Raw genomic sequence first — 19,284 nt, 5'->3', positions numbered from 1 at the left:
GGTTCTCTCCCTGGCTCCGGGAGGGGAGCGGGGTCTGGTGGTTAGAGCAGGGGGGGGCTCGACCCAGGACTCCTGGGTTCTCTCCCTGGCTCCGGGAGGGGAGCGGGGTCTGGTGGTTAGAGCAGGGGGGGGCTGGGACCCTGGACTCCTGGGTTCTCTCCCTGGCTCCGGGAGGGGAGCGGGGTCTGGTGGTTAGAGCGGGGGGGGGGGGGGGGCTGGGACCCAGGACTCCTGGGTTCTCTCCCTGGCTCCAGGAGGGGAGTGTGGGCTGGCGGGTTAGAGCGGCGAGGTAAAGGACATCGATTCGGCATCGAGCCCAAAAGTGGCTGGAACGGGGGTTAAGGGATTTATGTGTGTACACAGCAGGGAAAGGGCGGCTGCTGTCTGGGGCACGGTGCCCTGAGGCCTGTAGGAGATGGGGGGGGCATTGGGGCTTCCAGCCCAGCGCCCCTCCCCTAGGGCCACCGGGGGGGATTGGAGCTCCCAGCCCAGCACCCCCTCCCCTAGGGCCACCGGGGGGGCATTGGGGCTCCCAGCCCAGCGCCCCTCCCCTAGGGCCACCAGGGGGGGGGATTGGGGCTCCCGGCCTAGCGCCCCCTCCCCTAGGGCCACGGGGGGGGCATTGGGGCTCCCGGCCTAGCGCCCCCTCCCCTAGGGCCACGGGGGGGGGGATTGGGGCTCCTGGCCCAGCGCCCCTCCCCTAGGGCCACCGGGGGGGATTGGGGCTCCCTGGCTCCCAGCGCCCCCTCCCCTAGGGCCACGGGGGGGGGTTGGGGCTCCCGGCCTAGCGCCCCCTCCCCTAGGGCCACGGGGGGGGATTGGGGCTCCCTGGCTCCCAGCGCCCCCTCCCCTAGGGCCACGGGGGGGGGGTTGGGGCTCCCGGCCTAGCGCCCCCTCCCCTAGGGCCACGGGGGGGGGATTGGGGCTCCCTGGCTCCCAGCGCCCCCTCCCCTAGGGCCACGGGGGGGGTTGGGGCTCCCGGCCTAGCGCCCCCTCCCCTAGGGCCACGGGGGGGGGGATTGGGGCTCCCTGGCTCCCAGCGCCCCCTCCCCTAGGGCCACGGGGGGGGGGTTGGGGCTCCCGGCCTAGCGCCCCCTCCCCTAGGGCCACGGGGGGGGGATTGGGGCTCCCTGGCTCCCAGCGCCCCCTCCCCTAGGGCCACGGGGGGGGGTTGGGGCTCCCTGGCTCCCAGCGCCCCCTCCCCTAGGGCCACGGGGGGGGGTTGGGGCTCCCGGCCTAGCGCCCCCTCCCCTAGGGCCACGGGGGGGGGGATTGGGGCTCCTGGCCCAGCGCCCCTCCCCTAGGGCCACGGGGGGGGGATTGGGGCTCCTGGCCCAGCGCCCCCTCCCCTAGGGCCACGGGGGGGGATTGGGGCTCCTGGCCCAGCGCCCCTCCCCTAGGGCCACGGGGGGGGGATTGGGGCTCCTGGCCCAGCGCCCCTCACCTAGGGCCACGGGGGGGGATTGGGGCTCCTGGCCCAGCGCCCCTCACCTAGGGCCACGGGGGGGGGGTTGGGGCTCCCGGCCTAGCGCCCCCTCCCCTAGGGCCACGGGGGGGGGGATTGGGGCTCCCTGGCTCCCAGCGCCCCCTCCCCTAGGGCCACGGGGGGGGTTGGGGCTCCCGGCCTAGCGCCCCCTCCCCTAGGGCCACGGGGGGGGGGGGGTTGGGGCTCCCGGCCTAGCGCCCCCTCCCCTAGGGCCACGGGGGGGGATTGGGGCTCCCTGGCTCCCAGCGCCCCCTCCCCTAGGGCCACGGGGGGGGGATTGGGGCTCCCTGGCTCCCAGCGCCCCCTCCCCTAGGGCCACGGGGGGGGATTGGGGCTCCCTGGCTCCCAGCGCCCCCTCCCCTAGGGCCACGGGGGGGGATTGGGGCTCCCGGCCTAGCGCCCCCTCCCCTAGGGCCACGGGGGGGGATTGGGGCTCCTGGCCCAGCGCCCCTCCCCTAGGGCCACGGGGGGGGATTGGGGCTCCTGGCCCAGCGCCCCTCCCCTAGGGCCACGGGGGGGGGATTGGGGCTCCTGGCCCAGCGCCCCTCACCTAGGGCCACGGGGGGGGTCTCATGGGCTCACAGGCAACTGGGGCGGGGGGCACTTGAGGAGACTCGCACGGCCTCATGGGAGCTGTCGTCTCAGCCCCCCCACATCCCCTGGGAGATAGCCCCGGGGCGGGACTACAACCTCCATGGAGCCGTGCGCCGGGACGGGACTACAACGCCCATGATGCCTTGCGCGGGGGCGTGACCACATTGCCCCAGGAGGCAGCGCGGGGGGAGGGACTAATCCCCCATGATGCATTGGCGGGGACGACATTCCCGTGATGCCCTGCGCGGGGGGCGGAGCTACATCCCCATGAGGAATTGCGCGGGGGGGCGGGGCTATGTCCGGTGCAGCGCGGGTCGGGTCGGGACTACATCCCCCATGAGGCCCTGCGCGGGGGGGGCGGGGTTATACAACCCCCATGAGGCCCTGCGCGGGGGGCGGGACTACAACCCCCATGATTCCCCGTGCTGCGAGGGGCCGCAAGATGGCGTCCGACGGCGGCCCGGCGGCGGGCGGCGCCCCGGCCCCGCGCCCGGTCTCGTTCGGGTTCACGCGCACGACCGCGCGCAGGCGGCTCGTAGGGGAGGGCGGGGCTGGGGCCGCCCCGGAGCCCGACTTCATCCGCGCCGTGGAGGGGAGCGAGCTGCGCAGGTGAGAGCAGCGCGCATGCGCGGGCGCCGGGCCGGGGTGGGCAGCCGCGGGCTCTGCGCACGTGAGCAAGAGCGCGTGCGCGTGCGCGTGCGTCAGCGGGCGTGCCTGGGAGGAGGGGCCGTGGGGCGGGAGGGGGCGTGTCTTGGGGGAGGGGGCTTGTCTGGGGAGGGGCCGTGGGGGGTATGTCTTGGGGAGGGGCTGTGGGGCTGGAAGGGGGCGTGCCTGGGGGAGGGGCCGTAGGGCGAGAGTGGGATGTGGCCGTGGGGCAGGAGTGGGGTGTGGCCATGCAGATGGGTGGGATCAGAGGGGGGTGGGGAGGTCACTGTGGGAGGGGCAGTGGGGCGAGGAGGGGGGCTGTGCGCAGGGTCTGCATGCAGCATGTGAGTTGGGGCATTGGGGCAGGCCCATGGGGGGTGGGGCATTGCATTGAGACTCTGGGGCAGTGGGAGGAGCCATGGTACAGGGGGCGGGGGCACGGTCCAGCTATCCCATGGTAACGGGATGGTTTCTCTCTGGCCCGCAGCCTCCGGCCTGCCCCACCACCTAAGGCTCTCGTCATCCCCCTGATCCAGCGCAACCAATGGAAGAAGCCGGAGATGCCCCCTGCGGGGGCCCCAAACGAGCAGAAGGATGACGGGGTGGAGTCCCAGGCTGTGAGGGAGATCATAGAGGGTGAGCACGGCAGGGAACCCGGGAGTCCTGGCTCTCAGCATCCCCATGCTCTAACCACTAGACCCCCACTCTCCTCCCAGAGCTGGAAGAGAACCCAGGAGTCCTGGCTCCTAGCTCCCCCTGCTCTAACCATTAGCCCCCACTCCCTGAGCCGCGGCTGGGAACCTGGTGTCTAGCTCCTGATGGGTTCCTGTGCGTTGCAGAGTGCCGGCAGTCCCAGGAGCGGTGGGAGAGCGGCTCCCAGGCAGACCCCAACCTGGCCATCCCCCTGCTCCTGCAGAACCGTGTCCCTGACGGGTACGAAGACAGCAACCGGGTGGACGTGAGCCTGCGGCCGGAATCGGTAAGAGGGTTCCCTGACGGACTCCCATCCATCCCTGGAGCCCCACCCTCCTGTGGCAGGGCCCCTTTGGTCCTGTGGCAGGTAGTTCCACAGGTTAACATTGTTCCTGCCCTTCTCTTCCTGCAGTCGACGGACGCAGATTACGAGGTGGTGCCTGTGGAGGCCTACGGCGTTGCAATGCTGAGGGGCATGGGCTGGAAGGCGGGCGAGGGCATTGGACGCACCTTTAAGCAGTGAGTGACCCTGGGAGGGGGGGGACATAGATCAGTGGGGGGGTTGTGGGTCAGATCTGGTGGAGGCAGGAGGTGGAGGGTTCATATGGGGGGCAGGCAGAGTTTGGGTGGAGTTATAGACCAGTGGGGAGATCATAGGTCATCATGGAGTGGTGATAGACCGGTGGGGGTCAAAGGTCAGTTGGGGGATGGGAGTTTGGGGGGTCCCTGAACTTCCCTTCCCCCCTACTTAGAGACGTGAAGCCCCTGGAGCACCAGCTGCGCCCCAGGGGGCTGGGCCTGGGAGCTGACCGCTCAGCCATCCAGGACCTGCAGCCAGCCTGCCCCCTGCGGCCCCCCAAGCCGGGCGAGGAGCGCCGGAGGGGCGAGGAGGAGCCGCTGGGGCTGGTGGCAGGGGGCGCTGTGCTGATCGTGGCTGGGCCCCACAAAGACCTCTACGGGAAGGTGAGTTTCCCCCGTTTCCTGCCTCCCAGAGCCAGCCAGTCCCCGCCCTGGGGCTGATGGGAGCCAGCGCCCCCTAGAGAGCACAGGCCCTATGCCCGATTCTCGTCTTTTTCTCTCCCTGCCTGCAGATCGAAGGCGTAGACCCCGATAATGCCCGGGTGATGGTGAAACTGGCCATTGGGGAGAAGATCGTCACTGTCAGCCAGCACAGCCTGCGACCTGTGACCCGGAAGGAGTACGAGAAACTAGCCAAGGATCTGAGTGAGTCACGTGACTTTCCCTGGTACCCCCACCTCACCACAGTCCCTCCTCCTCTCCGCCAACCTGACCCCCATCTGTCTCCCCAATCTGCTTCTCAGGCCACTTAAGCAAAGCCCACAAGGAGAAAGAAGAGAAGGAGAGAAATGGACCCTCTGACACCCGGACGCCAGGGTTCCCCGAGAGAAGGACAGAAAGAGGAAACAGCCAGCAGACTTGGAGAGGTAGAGGCCTGGGAGGGCTCGCCCAGTGCTGAGATGCAGCCATCTCTGGGGAGGGGCAGCTGGGGAACAGCCACACACAACGTTGCTCGGGAGTGGCTCACCTGGGGCTGAGATGCAGCCACCTCTGGGGCGGGTGACAGTTGGTGCTGCTGTTAGGACAGGAAGTGCAGCTGATTCTTGTCTCTGATTCAAAGCCCAGAGGAAGATTTAAAAAGGCAAAATGGAATCCCCCGAGCTGCAGTGCCGCCCGGATGCCAGGGTTCCTGCCCTGAGGCTGGGGCAGCTCAAATGCCTTTCTTGATAAAACAGCGCCCCACAGCACGGTGCACCCCGTTCCTTGCAGCATGGCGCTCCCTAGCACCAGGACTGCCCCTGACTGCCTGTTCTCCCGCAGCGACACCCGCTCTGGGAAGCAGAGTAAAGGTGGCAGCAGCGGCTCCTCGTCCTCCCGCTCCCCCCACTGGCTGCGGCGAGATCTGCGGGTTCGTTTCGTGGACAAGCTCTACAAAGGGGGAAAATACTATAACACCAAGGTACCTCCTTCCCCTCCCTGCCCCCCCCAGGGCCAGACGGGAACCAGCATCCCGTTCCCCATCCCCCCTGAGCCAGCCAGTCCCCGCCCTGGGGCTGGATGGGAGCTGGCGCCCCCTACAGGGGACAGGCCCCGTGTCCATTCCACCCCCCTCTCTCTCTCCCTAGATGCAGATCGAGGATGTGCTTAGCCCAGATACCTGTGTCTGCCGGACAGAAGAGGGGCAGGTCTTGGATGGTAAGTTGGGAGGGGGGGCACCTCTTTGTTATATCCCAGCTCTTCCCCATTCTCCACCTCTCTGCACTCTTCCAGGGCCTTTCTGTTCTAGCCTATGGGGTAGGGGAGTTGTGTATGTGAGGGTTGTGGGGGGGGGGGGGGCTACTCCCATTTGGGGGTTTTGGGGTGATCCGGTGGAGAGTTGGTTGGCAGAAGAGGGTTCATTCCCTGGGGGAGGTTATGCGGGAGTATGGCCTGATATGAGGCATGTGACTCTAGGGAGAGGGTTGTGGGGGGCAGGATAACTCCAGATTATTGGGGATGCTAGAAGAGCCAGTTTGGGTTTTGTGGGGTGGGGGAGACACGGTTGTTGGGGGGAGGGGGGATCTGTAGATGGATCCATGGGGCAGGTGACCGTGCGGCTGTATCTGGGGTAATTGCCAGGAGGGGCTGACGCCCATGAGGTAAGGGGGTTGTGTGAGAAGCGAGGTGACTACAATGGGGGAGGGGTGACCCTGGGTCATTGGGGAGCGAGGGTGTTGGAGAGGATGGAGGGGCATCTGTGGGGTGGGTGGCTGGGGGGCCAGGGATCGTGTATGGGGGACCCACTGTATGACACTGACCCATGTCCTCCCCAACCCCCCAGGCATCCGGGAGGCCATGCTGGAGACGGTCATCCCCAGGGGCTCTGCAGACTGGGTGATGGTGGTGCTCGGGGAGCACGCTGGCAGGGTGAGTGACCCCCAACCCCCCTCCCCTGGCAGGGACCGCAGAGGGCAGTGGGGGTAACGGGGAGGCTGGGAGCTGGAGGAAGTGTGGGGGGAGGACACATGGGGGTGGGGTAGTCAGGGGCTCTGGGGGGCTAGTGGGAAGAACATGTGGGGGTTGGAGGTAGTGGGAGAAATCTGAAGGGGTGGGGGATGGATTCTGAGGATGTGTGGGAGCTAGAGGGAAGATATGCAGGGGGTGGGGTAGTGGGGGTGGGGGGCAGGGTAGCTGGGGGTGAGTGCTGCGGGGGGGGGATCTAGGGGTAATGGAGAGGGAGATATAGGGGGTTCGTGGATGAGGGGGATTATGCTGGAGAAGCCCCCTCATCTGCCCCCCAAGTTACCAGCTTAGCTCTTCCTGTTGCGGGAGTCTGTACGCAGCTGCCCTTCTTCCCAGAGTCCTTTGTAAACTGCCCCCCCCTCACATGCAGGACTAACAGGAGCTTCCTGTCTCTTCCCCCCCCCCCCAGGTGGGCCGGATCCTGCAGCGCGACCAGCAGCGGAGCCGGGCGCTGGTGCAGCTGCAGCACGATGAGGACGGGGACGTCCTGGCGCTAGACTACGACGCTGTCTGCCACTACGTGGGGGGCACTGAGGACGACTGAGCCCCCTTTCCCCCTCCCCCCCCTTCTGCTTGACAGATGGACTGCTGGACTGTGTGCCCCCCGGGGCAGGGGAAGAGGGCACGTCCCCTCTGGGGAGTGGCAGGACGTGGATGGAGTCCGGCAGAGGGGGAACATGGCCACCATGGCTGGGACTGAGTTCTAGAACAACTTCCGCAGGTTCCAGAGTGGTAATTCGATGGGTTCTGCGGCAGGAGCCACAAGATCTAGAACGTGACCAGACTTGGGCTCTAGAGTGAGGCTTCAACTAGAATAAGAGTGCGTTCTAGAATGAGCTGAAAGCTGGGTTTGGGAGCAGAGAAGATGGCTTTCGGGGATGGTTTTTAAATGGGCTCTAGAGCAGGGCCAATGGGTTTTAGAGCACATATGGCTTTGGGTTCTCAAGGAACCCTCAATGTGGGTTCTGGAGTGAAACCAACCTGTTCTAGAGTAACCTTTTACGTGGGACGTGGCGTAGGAGCAATGGGTTCTAGAGCAAAGTTTTAAAACCGTTGTAGGGTGGGGTTCAAACTGGATCCAGAGCGACACTGGAGTGACCCTGTAAAGTGGGGTCTGGAGCCTAATGGGCTCTAGAGCCAGAGTAGATGTGGGGCTGGGAGCCAGATGCACGGGGTTTGAGAGCAAGGTTTACAGTGTGGGCTGGAGGGAGGCCCCTGGGTCCTAGACCCAACCCGGAGTGTTCTGGAGTGGGGGGGTATGCTGATGACAGAGAAGGGGGTTGATTCTAGAGCAGCGAGTGATTTCTAGGATGATGTAGCCTGCGAGCTCTGGAGCAAGTTGAGCTGCTTCTGGAGCGCTGGGCTCGGTTCTAGATCAACTCTGGCCCCTACTGAGTGTTTGTGACCCCAGAACCCGTCATCTCTGGAGCAGTGTTCCAGAGCCGGCGGTTTTAGTGGCGGGGATGAAGGCGGCACAGTGGGAGATTGTGGGACAGGAGGGTGCCCCCCGGAGGGGGGGTCTCATCTGTCAGAGGGGGGCCATGGACAAAGCTGCGCTGTGCAGGTACTGTCTGTGGAGGGGGGCTCAGCAGGAGACCTGGCAGGACCCCCCCACCACATGCCAGCTTCCAAGATGGCTGCTGGGACTTTGACAGCCCCTTGCCCATGGGCACTTTGTAAAGCAGGATGGGATCAAAAAATGTAAATAAACTGCGATAGTCCCTCCCCCACCCCGCCCCGGTGATGTGTGTTGGTGATTGCAGGTGGGCCGGGGGGGGCTCTGCGGGAAATTATAAAAGAAGAAACAACCTATTCACCCCCTGCCCTTCCAGAGCCGGGGAGAGAACCCAGGTGTGCTGGCTTCCAGCCCACCCCCGCTCTAACCCCTAGACCCCACTCCCCTCCCAGAGCTGGGGAGAGAACCCAGGCGTCCTGGCTCCCAGCCCTCCACCTCCCCCCGCTGTAACCACTAGACCACACTTCCCTCCCAGAGCCAAGGAGAGAACCCAGGCGTCCTGGCTCCCAGCCCTCCGCCTCCCCCCGCTGTAACCACTAGACCACACTTCCCTCCCAGAGCTGGGGAGAGAACCCAGGCGTCCTGACTCCCAGCCCTCTGCCTCCCCCGCTGTAACCACTAGACCACACTCCCCTCCCAGAGCCAATGAGAGAACCCAGGCGTCCTGGCTCCCAGCCCTCCGCCTCCCCCCGCTGTAACCACTAGACCACACTTCCCTCCCAGAGCCAAGGAGAGAACCCAGGCGTCCTGGCTCCCAGCCCTCTGCCTCCCCCGCTGTAACCACTAGACCACACTCCCCTCCCAGAGCCAAGGAGAGAACCCAGGCATCCTGGCTCTCCCTGCCCCTTTAAGCCCTCCCTCCCCTTTAATGGCTATGTTCATTTTTTGCCTCCCTCTTTCCCTTTAAGTTCTCCCTGCGCTTTCTCCTTTAAGAGCTCTTCTCTCCTGGGGATTAATAGTCCCTGATTATTAAATAGTGTCTGCCTCCCCTTTAAGAGTGGCCTTGCCTTTGATTGGTCAGCCCCTGTGTCAGGGGGCGGGGCGTGGAGCGGCAGCAAGATGGCGGCGGCGTTGAGGAGCGTGAAGGTACCCAGCTGGGGCAGCATAAGGACCGGGGAGGGTGAGACCATTCTATGCGGGGTAGCGGGGAGGCACCACAAGATGGGTGAGATCATTAGGCATCTCCCCAGGGCTGGAGGCCGCTGCGCCCACGTAGGCAGGAGAGACCCCTGGGAGGCTGTGCCTGGGAGAGACCATTGTGTAGAATGGGGGGGGGGATTGGGATGGGAGAAACCATTTTACACTTCTTGTTCTCTACCAATAGTGGTGGCTGGAGGACTTGTTTCTCGTGAGAGGTAGAGACCATTCTACGCAGTGGGGGGATTGGGTTGGAAGAGACCATCAAACAAGAGGGGTGGTAATTGGGCGAGACTACTATACACAATAGGAGGGGGGAGTCTGGCTAAGAGAGAGATCGCCTTCTATGATGAGATTACTGGTTCTGTGGATGAAGGGAAAGCAGGGATGTATTGTTTCTTGATTTTAGCAAAGTTTTTGACGCAGTCTCCCACAGTATTCTTGTCAGCAAGTTAAAGAAGTATGGGCTGGATGAATGCACTATAGGGTGGGTAGAAAGTTGGCTAGATTGTCGGGCTCAACGGGTAGTGATCAATGGCTCCATGTCTAGATGGCAGCTGGTGTCAAGTGGAGTGCCCCAGGGGTCGGTCCTGGGGCCGGTTTTGTTCAATATCTTCATAAATGATCTGGAGGATGGTGTGGATTGCACCCTCAGCAAATTTGTGGATGACACTAAACTAGGAGGAGTGGTAGATATGCTGGAGGGCAGGGATAGGATACAGAGAGACCTAGACAAATTGGAGGATTGGGCCAAAAGAAATCTGATGAGGTTCAACAAGGATAAGTGCAGGGTCCTGCACTTAGGACGGAAGAACCCAATGCACCGCTACAGACTAGGGACCGAATGGCTCGGCAGCAGTTCTGTGGAAAATGACCTAGGAGTGACAGTGGACGAGAAGCTGGATATGAGTCAGCAGTGTGCCCTTGTTGCCAAGAAGGCCAATGGCATTTTGGGATGTATAAGTAGGGGCATAGCGAGCAGATTGAGGGACTTGATCATTCCCCTCTATTCGACATTGGTGAGGCCTCATCTGGAGTACTGTGTCCAGTTTTGGGCCCCACACTACAAGAAGGATGTGGATAAATTGGAGAGAGTCCAGCGAAGGGCAACAAAAATGATTAGGGGTCTGGAACACATGAGTTATGAGGAGAGGCTGAGGGAACTGGGATTGTTTAATCTGCAGAAGAGAAGAATGAGGGGGGATTTGATAGCTGCTTTCAGCTACCTGAGAGGTGGTTCCAGAGAGGATGGTTCTAGACTATCCTCAGTGATAGCAGATGACAGGACAAGGAGTAATGGTCTCAAGTTGCAGTGGGGGAGGTTTAGGTTGGATATTAGGAAAAACTTTTTCACTAGGAGGGTGGTGAAACACTGGAATGCGTTACCTAGGGAGGTGGTAGAATCTTCTTTCTTAGAAGTTTTTAAGGTCAGGCTTGACAAAGCCCTGGCTGGGATGATTTAATTGGGGATTGGTCCTGCTCTGAGCAGGGGGTTGGACTAGATGACCTCCTGAGGTCCCTTCCAACCCTGAGATTCTATGAGAGACTATGGGGGCTTGGCTACACTTGCAAGCCCCGGGCGCACTAGCTCACTCCCTATCCGCGCTGGCAAGGCATGTAGAGTGCTCTGACTCCGCGGCTCCACCTTGGCGAGTGGAATAACATTTGCGCCCCCTGGAGCACCGCGGCGCCAGTGTGAACGAGGTGTTGCATTACTGCGCTCTGATCAGCCTCCGGACACGTCCCATAGTCCCCTGAAGTCAAGTGGCCGCTCTTGTCATTGTTCTGGAATCGCCGCAGGAATGCGGATGTGCCCTTTGGAAGCTCCGTTTCTGACAGCCGGGGGCTTATCTGCCCCGAGACAAAGACACGGCATTCCACAGGAACGGTTGGTGAGAGAGAGAGGCGGGGGGGGGGGGGGGGGGGTTTGCTGCTGTCTGAACTTACAAGACAGCATGCTGACATGCTCTCAGCCCCCCAAAACCCCCTCTCCCCCCCCACATACACACAACACACTCCCTGTCACACTCCACCCCCCCCCTTTGAAAAGCACGTTGCAGCCACTTGCATGCTGGGGTAGCTGCCCACAATGCACCACTGCAAGTGCCGCCAATGAGGCCCCACCAGGGCGTGGGCAGCGGGGACAGATGGCGGCGCTCTCCGCAGGCGGGTTTAACTCCCTGCGCTCCACATCTGCAAGTGTAGCCACGCCCCCTTATGCATGGGGCAGCGGAGCATGCTGGACCATACCACGATGAGCCTAAGAAGAGGGGGAGACCATTTGACCAGGGGTGGGAATCAAAGGAAAGGACCATTCTGTGCACTGGGAGGAGGCAGGGCTGGGAGGGACCATTATGCAGTTAGCAGGAGGAGGCTGTGTAGGGAGAGACCATTATATTTCTGGGGGAGGTTAGGGAGAGACTATAACACATACAGTATGAGGGAATCCTGGGTGAGACCATTATGCTCATGAGAGCAGTAAACAGAGCCCATTATACTGATGGGGGTTAAGGAGAGACCATTATCTGCAAGATTCAGGGGTCTTAGGAAGAGACCAGTGTGCACACTTTAGGAGGGGGTTGTGGGTGACACCATTATGCACAGGCAAAGAGGGAGGTGTAGGGAAAGACCATTATGCACATGTGATGGGGGGGTCTGGGAGAAACCATTATGGTCAGAGGAAGAAAGGATTGTAGGGACAGTCCATTATGCACGTGAGATGGGGGGGTCTGGGATAGCTCGTTAAAGCTATGGGTGGTATTCAGGGCTTTTTTTTTTTGTATTCACTGCTCCCTTCCTCTGCTTTTGCTCCCAGGGAATGGTTGGCCTGGTTACCGGTGGGGCCTCTGGCCTGGGTCGCGCCACTGCCGAGCGCCTGGTGCAGCAGGGAGCCAGCGCGGTGATCGTGGACCTGCCGACGTCGGATGGGCCAAGTGTGGCCAAAGTGCTGGGGGAACAATGCGTCTTTGCTCCAGCTGATGTAGGTCCCAGACTCCTGGGTTCTATTCCTGGTTCTGGCAGGGGAGTTGGGACTAGTGGGTTAGAGCAGGGAAGGGCTGGGAGCCAGGACACCTGGGTTCTCTCGCTGACTCTGGGAGGGGAGTGGGGTCTGGCGCGGAGGTGACATGGATTAACCTCTCCTCCCTGCCTGGTGGCTCAGGTGACGTCAGAGGCGGATGTAAAGGGGGTCCTGAACCTGGTGCGGGAGAAGTTTGGGCGCTTGGATTTGGCCGTGAACTGTGCTGGAATTGCCGTGGCTGTCAAGACCTACAACGCCAAGAAGGACACGCCCCACAACCTGGAGGATTTCCAGAGGGTCCTCAATGTGAGTGGGGCTGGAGGGACCCGCTCCCTCCATCCCCTCCTTGATCCCCTTTGCCCTGCCAACACCATGGTGGTGAGAGGGGACCAAGGAGGGATAAGGGGCTGGATTTTGGGGGTGGGATATGGTGGTGGGTGGGCTCATTGGTTTGATCTGTCTGCCCTGCCCCCCAGGTCAATGTTGCTGGCACCTTTAACGTGATCCGACTGAGTGCTGGTGAGATGGGCAAGAATGCCCCTGACTCCGATGGGCACAGAGGAGTGATTGTCAACACAGCCAGCGTGGCTGCTTTCGAGGGCCAGGTGAGCCCTAGGAGGTGCTGTGCTACAAGGGGCTGGGCAGGGGGTGCTCTCCCCTGGCAGGCAGGGCTGGACGCTGAGGGGGTGCTGTGCTGTGGGTGGGGGCCTGGGCAGGGGGTGCTCTCCCCTGGCAGGCAGGGCCGGGCGCTGAGGGGGTGCTGTGCTGTGGGCGGGGGCCTGGGCAGGGGGTGCTCTCCCCTGGCAGGCAGGGCCGGGCGCTGAGGGGGTGCTGTGCTGTGGGCGGGGGCCTGGGCAGGGGGTGCTCTCCCCTGGCAGGCAGGGCCGGGCGCTGAGGGGGTGCTGTGCTGTGGGCGGGGGCCTGGGCAGGGGGTGCTCTCCCCTGGCAGGCAGGGCTGGGCGCTGAGGGGGTGCTGTGCTGTGGGCAGGGGCCTGGGCAGGGAGTGCTCTCCCCTGGCAGGCAGGGCCGGACGCTGAGGGGGTGCTGTGCTGTGGGGAGCAGGCAGGAGGCTGGGAAGAGGTTGCTCTCCCCGGCAGTCCCCCATGTCCCTGCACCCCAGCTAATGCTTTGCTTGTCGTACAGGTGGGTCAAGCTGCGTACTCTGCCTCTAAAGGGGGCATCGTGGGCATGACCCTGCCCATCGCCAGGGATCTGGCCCCAATGGGGATCCGTGTCATCACCATCGCCCCAGGTACCAACCCCAGCGTGGCTCCTGTCCTGGTGTGGGGAGAGAAGGGGGCTACGGGTGGGGATTGAGGGGCACCGGCAGAGCTGGGGAGGTAGCGGGGGGCTCCTGGGGGCTGGGATTGAGGGGCACCGGCAGAGCTGGGAGGGTAGCAGAGAGCCAGCCCCCCCCCTCACTGTCTCTCTCCCCCTAGGTCTGTTCGCCACCCCCCTGCTGGCAGGGCTCCCCGAGAAAGTGCAAACGTTCCTGGCTCGCCAGGTGCCCTTCCCCAGCCGCCTGGGGCTGCCCGGGGAATACGCCCACCTGGTCCAGTGCATCGTGGAGAACCCCATGCTGAATGGGGAGGTGATCCGCCTGGATGGGGCCATCCGCCTGCAGCCCTGAGCCGCTGCCCCACGCCTCAGGGGGGTGCTGATTTCCCCCTCCCCTGGCTGCCCCTGAAAGGGGGTGGGGTTGATTCCCCCCCTTCTGTGGCTCCGCCCTCTCTGGACTCTAATCATGGACTCCTGCAGTGATTCGTCCCCCCGCACAATGAGGACGGGGGGGGGGCAGGGGGGTCTGAGCTGTTCTGACTCCTGCCCCCGGTCGGCGTCTGGGCCTTAATAAACGATTGTCTCAATGTGCTTTCAGGAGTGCTCGGGATTCTGTGCTAGCCACGAACCCTTACTCTCCTCCTGGAGCCAGGGAGAGAACCCAGGAGTCCTGGCTGCCAGCTCCCGGCTGTAACCACGAATTCCAACTCCTCTCCCATTCCTGACTGCTGCCCTTGCCTGGGGGCGGTGTGGGCAGGGCGGGGGCCGGGTTGCGAGGGACATGCGGGGAAGGGTGTGTAGCACTCTCCTGCCCTGCCCTACAGACTTGGGGGGGGGCAGTATGCTTTGGGGCACGAGGGTTTATTGGATGCCGCTGTGGCTGAAGGAACAGTGCAGAGTGTCAGATCCCCTCTGCAAGGGGGGAGTGGGGGCGTCCCGCTCATAGGAGGGGAGAGCCTTGGGTGTGTCCCGGCAGCAGGGGTGTCCATGGGGGGATTGGGTGTCTCCTGGCAGGGTGGGCGTAGTGTTTGGGGCAGGGATTGGTTGTGTCCTGGGAGGGGGTGGGGACTGGGCATGTGCCAGAAGGGTGGGGATAGTGATTGGGGCAGGGGGCTGGGATTGGGGGTATCCCGGTGTGGAAGGGGGCTGGGATTAGGCGTGTCCCGTGGGGTAGGGAACTGGGGATTGGGTATGTTCCAGCAGGGTGGGGGTAGTGATTGGGGCAGGGGGTGGGGATTGGGTATATCTCGGTGGGGCAAGGAACGGGGCGTGTCCCGGCGGTGCAGGAGGCGGGGATGGGGCGTGTCCCTTTGGGGCGGGGGTGGTCCATGGGGTTTTCGAAGTTGGTGCGGCGGGGCTGGGCCTAGCGGCTGCTGGTGTTGAACTGCAGGTGGTACTGGGCGCTGGGCGGATTGGTGTACACCTCCCTCTGCAGGTACTGCTGCCTGCAAGACAAAGGGCGGGGCTTAGCCGCCAGCCTAACTCACCTGGCCCCACCCCTTCTGTAATCTGTACCTCCTAGCCCCGCCTCCATATAGCCCCAGCCCTGCCCCTTCAACTTCTGCCCCTGCCCCATCTCTCCCCCTCCTGCTTCCGCACCTCAGGTAGCTCCACCTCTTCCTGCACCCACTCCTGCCCTGCTCCTCAGGGATCCCTAGCCCAGCCCCCAGGGCCCAGCCCCCCCCAGGGGGGCACTCACTGTGCCCTCTGCTCCTGTGCCAGCTGCTGGTTGTAGGCATCCAGGCCTCTCCTCAGCTGTAGCCGGGACAAGCGCTCCTTCTCCTCCAGCGCCGTGGCCGCGCGGGCTGCCAGCTGCCGCTGCGCCTCCCACTCAGCCTCCCGCTGCCGCTCCGCCTCCCGCAGCCTCTGCGGTGGGGCAGAGAGAGGGGCAGGTGAAGGGGGGGAACGGTGCCCCATTTCGCACTGGGCTGCACTCCCCACGTTCCCCACTGCTGGAATCCCTCCCTTCCCTTCCTCTGGAGACCTGGTTCTCCCGGCGTTGCTCCTCCTGGGCCTTCCACACGGCCTCCACTTGCTTCGGGCTCATGCCCTTCCAGCGGTCGGTGATGATGCGGTGAGGCCCCAGCAGGCTCTCGGCCATGGCTGGATCCTCTGTCAGCAGCTGCCCTGTCAGGTGGTTGTGGATCTCGGCTTGGTTGTCTTCCTGTTCCCGCTGACACGCCAGCCGGTGCTGCTCCGCCGCCTCCGCTGCCTGGGGGGAGAGGAGACCTGCCCCTGAGCCCCAGGCGTGGGGACCCCCTCAGCCCCAGAGTGGTCTTGCCTTGACATCCCACCAGGGCAAGGGAACAGGTGAGACCTGGTATCCCACAAATCCCCGGGGGCGGAGGAGCCAGCCCTATTATCCAACCCATGCCAAGGTCTGCCAGCTCCACAGCCCCTGGGTGGCCAGGGCGTTACCTGGGCCCGGTTGTAGTCGGCCGTGGCAAGATCCTTGGCCCGGCGGCACTCCTCCTCCAGCTGGGCCAGCTGCTGTGCCCGCAGATCCAGCTCCACCCGCTTTTTATCCTCCAGCGTGTCTGCCAGGACAGTGCACAGAGCCCCTGAGTGGCTTTACTTTGGGAACCCAGGAGTCCTTCCTCCCTCCTGATCGAACGCACTCGACCCCGCTCCCCCCACTCTAACCAGCACTAGACCCCACTGTCCTTCCGTAGAACCCAGGAGTCCTGACTCCCAGCTCCCCCCACTCTAACCAGCACTAGACCCCACTGTCCTTCCGTAGAACCCAGGAGTCCTGACTCCCAGCCCCCTCCTCCTGCTCTAAATCCCTAGACTCCACTTTTCTCCCACAGAACCCAGGAGTTCTGGGTCCCAGCCACTGCACTCCCCCTGCTCTAACCACTAGATCTGTGTTCATGCTCCCACCTGCATACTGGGCGTCGGCTCGGGCCCGCTGCCGCTCGGCGCGCTGGTCCTCTAGGCTGCGGCACTGCTGCAGCCGACGGCGGGTGGGCAGCGCCAGGTCCTCGCCGGCGAAGCGCTGCAGGCTGGCAGGACCGCAGCGTGGGTCATAGTCGCTGAGCCGGGCTGGCCGGTCCAGGCGCAGGCCCTCGGGGTTGTACAGGTCCCACTCCCGCCGGGTGTGGGGTGGCTGCTCCTGCTCCCGGAACTCCTGCACGGCCTGGTGGAGGCGCCGCACCCTCTGACGTTCCTCCTCCTCCAGCATCTGTGCCACCCGGTCGCACAGCACCTGCTCGGCGCCTGTGGGGAAAGAGGGTCAGATCCCCTCTTCCCTCACCAGCCAGCGCTCCTGCCCAGCTCCCCACCAGGCCCCTTCCTGGAGAGACCAGGGCTGGAGTAGCAAGGAGCCCCTCCTAGCAGCCAGTGCTCCTGTCTCACTCCCCATAGCACCCCCTGCTAGAGAGGTCAGGGCTGGAGTAGTGGGCATCTCCCCCCATCTTGAGCCCGTTCTCCTGCCCCAACCCCCATGGCGCCCCCTGCTGGAGAGACCAGGGCTGGAATAGCTGGGATCTCCCTGCCACAGCCAGTCCTCATCTTGGTCAGAGACAGAGGACCCCTACTATCCTGCCATCTCACTCGCCTACTCCCCACGCATTGTTTTCTGATGCTGGGGTTCAGGGGCACCTCCCCCAGAGATCAAAGGGGTGGGCGAGGCAGGACTGTCCAGTGTTCTCACCATAGGTCTCATCCCGGCGTTTTTCCGTTTCCACTCTCAGCTTCCACTCCTCCACTTGACTCCTCAGGGCTTCCATGTCCACCTTGGGGAGAAGGGCAGGGGAGAGCTACTGAGGAGGCAAAAATCCTCCCAGAGTTGCGGAAAGAATCCAGGAGTCCTGACTCCCCAGCTCGCCCCTCGAATCACTAGACCCCGCTCCCCTCCCAGAGCCAGGGAGAAAACCCTGGAGTCCTGGCTCCCAGTCCCCGCTCTAACCACCAGACCCAACTCCCCTCCCAGTGCCGGGGACAGAACCCAGTCTAAACCAATCTAAACCAGGGGTTCTCAAACTCGGGGTCGGGACCCCTCAAGGGGTTGTGAGGTGATTACATGGGGGGGTTGTGAGCTGTCAACCTCCACCCCAAACCCTACTTTGCTGCCAGCATTTATAATGGTGTTACATTAAAAACACTTTTTTTATATATTTATGGGGGTGGGGGTCGCACTCAGAGGCTTGCTGTGTGAAAGGGGTCCCCAGTACAAGAGTGTGAGAACCATTGATCTAAAAACCATTCACTCCTGTCTGGTGTCCGCTAGGTGGCCTCTGAGTGAAATTAGGTGCTGGGTCTCAGCTTGTTCCACAGCAGATGGTGCCCAACTTTGTCAGGGCTCCCTGATACCCAGATGGGTGAGGCCAAGCACTGAGCAGGTGATGGGTGCCAAATGCCCCTTGGAGGGGGTAGCACACGGGAGCTGTGTAGGTGAGAGCCCTCCCTGCCGGTCAGCCGTTGCTCCTGCTCTGGGCTCCGGTTGGGGGGAGGGCTCAGATCCAGCCCCTCTCCCAGCATTGCACCCCCTGGGGGATGCAGCGGGTCCCCGCGGGGCTCACCCCCATGGTGCGGTGGCGTGAGTTGAAGATGCGGCTTAGCCGCTGCTTCTCTCGCTCCCTCCGCGCCTCGCGGGCAGCCGCCTCCTTGGTCTCCAGCAGTAGGTCCACTTTGTGCATCTTGGCGCCTACGTGGGAGGAAAGAAAGTTAGAACCCAGGAGTCCTGGCTCCCAGCTCCCGCCCACCAACCAACCCCCACTCCCCTCCCAGAGCCAGGGAGAGAACCCAGGAGTCCGGGCTCCCAGTGGAGGGGATCAGGGCATTGGTTCCTGTGGAGCTGTGAAAGATCTGGGGAGAACCTTTCTGCTCTGGCAGGAGGGGGGGTTAAATCTGGGGTCCCCGAAGCTGAGGGTTGGACATGGGGAATCTGCCTCCTGACCTTTACCCTCTGCCCCCACCTCTGACTTTGACCCATCCTATCTACAAGTTACCCTCTGACCCCCACACCCACCCCGTTAACCTTTGACCCCTCTCCCATTAATATCTGACATCCTCGATGTACCCTTTAAGCCCTGACCCCCCCCACCCTGCCCTCTTACCCCCGGGCCCCTCCCCCAGCCCTCTGGCCCCCCTCACACCACCTTTAGCCTCTGAACACCCTTGCCCTGACCCCCTCTCCCTACCCTTTAACCTCTGACCCCCTCACTCTACCCTTTGACCTCTGACCCCTCTCCCATTTATATCTGACCCACTTGCTGTAACCTTTAACCTTCTGGGCCCCCTTGCACTGACATTTGACCCCTGACCTCTTACCTTTGGGGTGCTCCCCTGACCTTTGACCCCTCCCCCTTAATATCTGACCTCCTCACTGTACCGTTTAACCCTCTGACCCCCCTTGCACTGACCTTTGACCCCTGACCCCCTCACACCACCCTTTAGCCTCTGAGCACCCTCGTCGTGACCCCTCTCCCTGCCTTTAACCTCTGACCCCCTCCCTGCCCTTTGACCCCGACCCCTCGCCCTGCCCTTTGACCTCTGACCCCGTCTCCCTACCCTTTGACCTCGGTCCCTGGCCCCTCGCCCTCTGGCTGCCGGGCTCCCACTCACCGAAGCCCCCACCCGTCTCTCTCTCTCTCTGTTTAGAGCCTGGTCTCCCTGGTAACGGGACAGCCCATTCCCTTTCCCCCTTCCCACTTGGTGCCATCCAACCGCCCCTTTATGGAAATGACGGAGTCGGGCCTATCAGCGGGGCGGGAGCGCAGAGGGCGGTCACGATATGCAAATCAGGCTCTGAGGCGCGGCCCTATCAGCGCGGAGAAAACGCCGGGAGCGGGACCCTATATGCAAATTGCCCCAGGAGGCGTGACGCTGCTATGCAAATCTCGTTCTGAATCGCGGCCTGGTGACGGAAAGGAGCCGCGCGCTCTCTGCAAA

General features: G+C 63.3%; 3 protein-coding genes across 5 annotated transcripts; 2 read left to right on the top strand and 1 right to left on the bottom strand.

Annotated features, from left to right (window-relative positions):
* The first annotated feature begins 2,490 nt into the window (after window positions 1-2,490).
* Window positions 2,491-6,938, top strand: GPKOW (G-patch domain and KOW motifs). 2 transcript variants are annotated; one of them, XM_073321541.2, is made up of 11 exons: window positions 2,491-2,689; window positions 3,213-3,361; window positions 3,565-3,704; window positions 3,831-3,937; window positions 4,171-4,381; window positions 4,510-4,642; window positions 4,741-4,863; window positions 5,258-5,396; window positions 5,563-5,632; window positions 6,258-6,343; window positions 6,849-6,938. In XM_073321541.2, the coding sequence occupies exons 1-10, from the start codon at window positions 2,493-2,495 to the stop codon at window positions 6,312-6,314; spliced, it is 1,326 nt and encodes a 441-aa protein (XP_073177642.2). In that variant the 5' UTR covers window positions 2,491-2,492; the 3' UTR covers window positions 6,315-6,343; window positions 6,849-6,938. The 2 variants fall into 2 exon arrangements, with proteins under 2 accessions (XP_073177642.2, XP_078706375.1); XM_078850249.1 differs by lacking the exons at window positions 5,258-5,396; window positions 5,563-5,632; window positions 6,258-6,343; window positions 6,849-6,938 and adding an exon at window positions 5,058-5,198.
* Window positions 6,939-6,997: 59 nt separating this feature from the next.
* HSD17B10 (hydroxysteroid 17-beta dehydrogenase 10) lies at window positions 6,998-13,980 on the top strand. 2 transcript variants are annotated; one of them, XM_073321556.2, is made up of 6 exons: window positions 6,998-9,041; window positions 11,908-12,072; window positions 12,253-12,417; window positions 12,588-12,716; window positions 13,255-13,363; window positions 13,551-13,980. In XM_073321556.2, the coding sequence occupies exons 1-6, from the start codon at window positions 9,015-9,017 to the stop codon at window positions 13,739-13,741; spliced, it is 786 nt and encodes a 261-aa protein (XP_073177657.1). In that variant the 5' UTR covers window positions 6,998-9,014; the 3' UTR covers window positions 13,742-13,980. The 2 variants fall into 2 exon arrangements, with proteins under 2 accessions (XP_073177657.1, XP_073177658.1); XM_073321557.2 differs by lacking the exon at window positions 6,998-9,041 and adding an exon at window positions 10,438-10,980.
* Window positions 13,898-19,280, bottom strand: RIBC1 (RIB43A domain with coiled-coils 1). The gene is made up of 8 exons (XM_078850250.1): window positions 18,958-19,280; window positions 17,913-18,037; window positions 17,045-17,126; window positions 16,273-16,608; window positions 15,808-15,926; window positions 15,374-15,601; window positions 15,089-15,255; window positions 13,898-14,834 (listed from the first exon to the last, which is right to left on the bottom strand). Exons 1-8 carry the CDS (start codon window positions 19,052-19,054, stop codon window positions 14,753-14,755), a joined length of 1,236 nt encoding a protein of 411 aa, XP_078706376.1. The 5' UTR covers window positions 19,055-19,280; the 3' UTR covers window positions 13,898-14,752.
* Between the last annotated feature and the right edge of the window lie 4 nt (window positions 19,281-19,284).

This window comes from Lepidochelys kempii, chromosome 23 (genome assembly GCF_965140285.1).
Source record: "Lepidochelys kempii isolate rLepKem1 chromosome 23, rLepKem1.hap1, whole genome shotgun sequence".
NCBI lineage: Eukaryota > Metazoa > Chordata > Testudines > Cheloniidae > Lepidochelys > Lepidochelys kempii.
Note: the sequence above shows the minus strand (reverse complement) of the source record. Positions and strands in the feature narration are given on the sequence as shown.

Bases quoted from the DNA above. Each gene is read 5' to 3' on its own strand.
- GPKOW (XM_073321541.2), top strand. From the start codon at position 2,493: ATGATTCCCCGTGCTGCGAGGGGCCGCAAGATGGCGTCCGACGGCGGC. The intron at 3,705-3,830 runs GTAAGAGGGTTC...CTCTTCCTGCAG, and splicing joins TGAGCCTGCGGCCGGAATCG to TCGACGGACGCAGATTACGA. The intron at 4,864-5,257 runs GTAGAGGCCTGG...GTTCTCCCGCAG, and splicing joins CAGCCAGCAGACTTGGAGAG to CGACACCCGCTCTGGGAAGC.
- HSD17B10 (XM_073321556.2), top strand. From the start codon at position 9,015: ATGGCGGCGGCGTTGAGGAGCGTGAAG. The intron at 9,042-11,907 runs GTACCCAGCTGG...TTTTGCTCCCAG, and splicing joins CGGCGTTGAGGAGCGTGAAG to GGAATGGTTGGCCTGGTTAC. The intron at 12,717-13,254 runs GTGAGCCCTAGG...CTTGTCGTACAG, and splicing joins TGGCTGCTTTCGAGGGCCAG to GTGGGTCAAGCTGCGTACTC.
- RIBC1 (XM_078850250.1), bottom strand. From the start codon at position 19,054: ATGGCACCAAGTGGGAAGGGGGAAAGGGAATGGGCTGTCCCGTTACCA. The intron at 18,038-18,957 runs GTGAGTGGGAGC...CCTCCCACGTAG, and splicing joins AGAGACGGGTGGGGGCTTCG to GCGCCAAGATGCACAAAGTG. The intron at 17,127-17,912 runs GTGAGCCCCGCG...CTTCTCCCCAAG, and splicing joins CACGCCACCGCACCATGGGG to GTGGACATGGAAGCCCTGAG.